At 37.8% G+C, this 5,107-nt stretch overlaps 2 protein-coding genes across 2 annotated transcripts in view; both read left to right on the top strand.

The window, feature by feature from the left end:
* Positions 1 to 2,035: 2,035 nt before the first annotated feature.
* SARC_06781 (hypothetical protein) lies at positions 2,036 to 2,483 on the top strand (the record flags this gene model as incomplete). Its single annotated transcript, XM_014299309.1, has 2 exons — positions 2,036 to 2,215; positions 2,445 to 2,483. Coding segments are annotated over 2 exons (219 nt in total), but the record flags the coding sequence as incomplete, so codon positions are not given.
* A 2,005-nt stretch (positions 2,484 to 4,488) lies between these two features.
* SARC_06780 (hypothetical protein) overlaps positions 4,489 to 5,107 on the top strand; it is a 4,798-nt gene continuing 4,179 nt past the window's right edge. Inside the window, exon 1 of the mRNA XM_014299308.1 lies at positions 4,489 to 4,879. Within this exon, the coding sequence (XP_014154783.1) occupies positions 4,580 to 4,879 (300 nt within the window). The 5' untranslated portion in view covers positions 4,489 to 4,579. The remainder of the gene's footprint in view (positions 4,880 to 5,107) is intronic.

Raw genomic sequence — 5,107 nt, 5'->3', positions numbered from 1 at the left:
ATATATACAAGCATGTTATTATATATATATATACATATATATATATACAAACATATATATATATATATATTTATACACACACACACACACATATATATATATACATATACATATATATATGTATATTTATGTATGTATGTATGTATGTATGTATGTATGTATATATGCATTTATGTATATATAGATAAACATATATATATATGTATGTATATATATATGTATATATGTATACAAACACACCTATATAAATATATACAAGCAGACATATATATACAAACGCACACACATATATAAACACACACATACACACAAACACACACACATATATATATATACATATATACATGTATATATATACATATACATATATATATATATGTGTGTGTATTATATATATATATATATATATATGGATTTATATTAGGATATATATTAGGATATATATATGGATATATCTATATATGCATATATGTATATATGTTTACGTATATATATATTATTTATATCAGTATTCCATATTCTCATCTGTCGGAAGACAATTATTATTATCATCCTTGAGTGCATATATAAGACTGGTCCGCATTAGTTGTCGCTATGATGTCGTATCTATAATTGTTATTGCACACAATTAAGTATATGTTCGATGATCGTATATATGTACATAAGTCTCGATGTATGTAGTATTCATTGCATATTTGATTGTTGTTTCCATTTGTTTACCCTGCTATCCAGATCTAACGGATACTTTATATTATGCAGGCACAAATGGCAGGTTATTTCAGCAAAGCAGTGGAGTACATTGACTGGTATGTGAAGCTATGCCAGACAGTTAAAACGAAAATCGATCGCAGAGCCGACGTCAGAAAGGATATGGACTACTACACACACAAATCAGAGGAGCTGAAGTCGAAAGGTTCTAGCAACAAGGATAAGGTGTGTCTGGGTTGGTGCTACAATAGGTGTTCGTCTGCGCGTATTTGATTCTTTTCTCAAATGCATGCCGGCCGTTGTCAAAATTAGTATGCCATATCCGGGTTGGCTATGGTAATATTCGTATTGCATTGTATCCGCTCTCGGCTGCTGATGCACGAGAAGAATCTGAATTAAATAGGCGCATACTTGCCCAAAGACTTTCGCATGGTCAATTATTTCGATGGGTTGGGTTTACTCGGTCGGTATTTGATATTTTGTTGGTACCCACGCATGTAGTCGTTCAATTGTATCTGCTTATATTCTATGAACGGGACAGATCTATCGTGCGGAGAAGAACGTTGAGGCAAAGACGGAAGAATATGAGAGCATCCATGAAGATGTCAAGAACGATCTTATCCGAACGCGTGACATGAAGGAGCCCTTGTTTGAGAAGGTGCTAGTTGCTTACCTACAGACACAGAATACACTTCTGTCGAGTTCTCCATTCCACGACGTGGTGACAGAAAACCAGGGTGTGCTCGAGTCATGGCCTGAGGTAGAGGCTTTCACTGTCAAGGCGATCCCCCCGGTATGTTTTAAACTGCTCTACCATGGGGCACATTGATTCGGAGTTCTTGTTTAGCGGGGCGGATTTTAGGTTAGGATTGTGTAGTTGGATTTGGCTCATGACTGAGCAGTCATTGGACTGAAAGTATGTTGGACTTGTGAATGGTGGGTTGAATATGGAATAACCATTTGTAGATCAAGACTTCTCATGCATTCTCCTACGGGCCAGTATATTGGTCAGCTGGTACAGTAGAGGATACATGTATTGACGGAAGGTGATGAATAGAGTCTCCCGTATATATTATGTTGCGTATAAATTTCGTCTCCCGAGTTAAATGGGAATGTGATAATATCCGTGTGACCTAATGTGTAACACAGTGAGTGTGTATACATGGAGTCGATGTCAGATGTGTGCATCAAGTGCATTTACAATTAGACCATAATCTTGTAATATTTATAAATCAAATGGAGGTTTCTCGCGTGGTGTTGTTTAAATCAATGCATCCGGGGAACGTAATTTTCAAGGAAAGTAACATCATTTTTCCTGCACTGACAGTCGCGAAAGCCCTCTATGAAGCTGAAGGCACCCACAGAGCCAAAGGAGGGACGTGTTGTCAGTGCACTATATGATTTCGAAGCAGAAAACGACCAAGAGTTGACCTTCCATTACAATGATAAAATTACGATTCTCGAAGAGGTTGATGATAACTGGTACAGAGGCACACTTAATGGGCAGGTGAGTGTCTTTGCGTTCGCTCTTTTCAATTCAAGATATCTTACTTGCCATTTAATTCTCGCGAATGGGTGTTTATATGTGTGTGTTCCAAGTCAATTTAATCTCTTGGGGATGTATTGATGTATTATGTTCATGATTAGTTGGTTCGTACTGACTATCTGTCGTCCTTCATGCGTTTGGCATACATATCTCTCATTCTCAAAACACTGCATATAATCCCTTTCTGCAGATTGGTATCTTCCCGAAGACGTATGTCGACAAGAACTAAATACAAAATAGCCAACAGAGCTTCGTGAGCTGGCAGTGAGAAATCAGATTGTCGTCGGAATATTATGAGAGATCCTTTTCGTATATTATATAAGATACTGAAAATCAGATGCTCTGAAACTGTAAATTACTCAAAATTGCACCCTTGATACCGAATAAAATCCGTACTCAAGTGGGTATTGTGTTCGTAGAGACAATATCGCTGGCAATCAATCGCCGAGAGCGACATAATTGCAAGTGGTTTTCATGAATTCATGTGTATACTGGATGGTACTTTACATAAAAGTTGATGATATATACTAAACATACATATTCTAAACACACACAATAATGAATAAACATACTTTGTATGAGAAAGTTGATTAATTTGATTGGTGGTACTTATCCTAATAAAAAAAAGGAAAATGAGCTGATCGATGATATTTAATAAAGATCACGTACCGTTGTTGAAAGTTTTAGATACACTTTTGATATATTATCACGCATACACTTTCATATGTCATACCTTCACACTTTCATATTCTATGGGCAATATCTATATTACACTGTCAGACACTTGATAATATCACACTTCCACACTTCTGTATACAAAATAAACGCCCTAGTGCAGTACGACAGTTACATGCAGACAAGCCATCAACATACGATACATTCAGTGCGGCAAGACAATGCATATACATACAGCTCATCCAAGAATCAAATATGTTATCGCATGATTAGAACTCACTCCGTCGTTTGATTCAGAACTCATCCAATTTGCGAAAATCGGTGCAGTACACAAATGCGATACGTACTATTAAAGGCAACATTCGCAATTTGGGACGCTTCTGGTGTATACAACGGTCACAAAAATATTTAATAGTGTTTATGCGCTATTGGATGGTGATCGAGAGTATCTGCTGCATGGCCAATTGCTATGATAAAGTATGCAAGATATACAATCTTGAATGGCATCCGATCTCGTATGTACAACTGTAGTGACAGGATTGTGAATGCGACCGCATAGCCAACCCTAGTGTTCGAGAGAATGATATTGGACCATGACCCCCTTGAAGAGTTCCCTTGGAAATCCAATATTGACATTGCATTCAATATAATATGGATGGTGGCTTTCTGTCCATAGCTCCATAGTTGGACTAAGTACTTACGATACTATGCCTATCTCAGGTTTGATACTATTTCAAGCCGATTATTGATAGGTGACTACCTTTTTGATGCAGTTGATAGCCAGTGAGAAGAATACTTACAAGCTATCGGGCTGGCATAGAATTTTGCACCATACAACTATGTGCGATAAACTTTTAATACATACAATAGTATAGCCTTCTAAATTAAACAACAATAGGCGATAGATTTGCACTAAAAGTCGCGATGCTTACAATGTACACGCCCCAATATATGACGTAATGAGGTGTATACGGAGTATATTTAGACCGACAAGGGGAGAGAACCACGCGTACTCTATTTAAAGAACTAACTATACTTCCTGGCAGGATAATTATCCTAGTTTCGATTTTTATTTATGAAGCATTAAATCGGCGTAGGAGTCTCTCCACCAATGGAAGCTGTAAGGCCACGGGTCAAATTGGAGCTTCTCCGCTGTGTGTATCAGTACCACCATCGACCACTCCATACCCTCTTACTCGTGGGACGTTACTAACACGACCCTCTGGAGACACAGATTATGATATCGCCCTAGCACTTGGTCCTCTGTCTCGTCCTCCAGAGGGTCATGCCAGTATGTTTATAGGCACCTAATCTGACGTCGGAGGCTACATGTATTATAAATTTGTGCGACAACCCTAAAAAGTCAAAAAAAAACCTTACAACCCTAAAAGTGAAAAAAAACCTTACAACCCTAAAAAGAAAATGTCTGTGTAATCCCGCACGTGCTCTTTGTTCTGGGGAGGGGGGGCTGTCTGGGCTTTATGCCTTTATCACATTAGCAAAAAGTATTTTTGTTTTAAAAAACTGATATCTAGCTATATTTTTACACACGTGTGGAGCATTGAACTTATCGCTAGGCCATCTTTAAACTCGCTATACTTATCGTTAGGCATTTCAATCGCAGTGTATTATTGAGTTATATTACGAAGTATGGTTTCAAGTAAAGTTGCAGAGATGCAAGAACAAGATAGCGGCAGTGATTCAGAGGGATCCATATCGGAGATGTTGGGTTTAGGGGAAGGAAACGAAGATGCAGAAGTAGAACAAGATGATCTTGAAGTGGACAGCGACGAAGAGAACGCCATGGCCGAAGCCGAAATAAATATAGACAATGCTGATGACGATCAATTAAGAGCCATGTTTGCTGCAGGCGCTTTGGACAAGACTGTCAGCATAGGGGGAGCGAGGAAGAAGCCAGAGAAAGTTGATCGGGAACCCTATCTGAACGTGGTATGCGTATATTATGTGATAGCATTGTGATTCCAGTGCGTAATTCTGCCTTATGCCAAGAGTGCATGATGTGTACTGGTAAAATCGATACTATTACACAAGATCGCATAATTTATTCGCATATCCGTGAGTTTATGTACAAATACAATATACTACAGACGATTTATACATATATGTATATATATATATATATATATATATATACACACACAACACACACACACACAC

The sequence above is a fragment of the Sphaeroforma arctica genome (genome assembly GCF_001186125.1).
Source record: "Sphaeroforma arctica JP610 unplaced genomic scaffold supercont1.499, whole genome shotgun sequence".
Lineage (NCBI taxonomy): Eukaryota > Ichthyosporea > Ichthyophonida > Sphaeroforma > Sphaeroforma arctica.
This window is presented reverse-complemented; position numbering and strand designations above follow the sequence as displayed.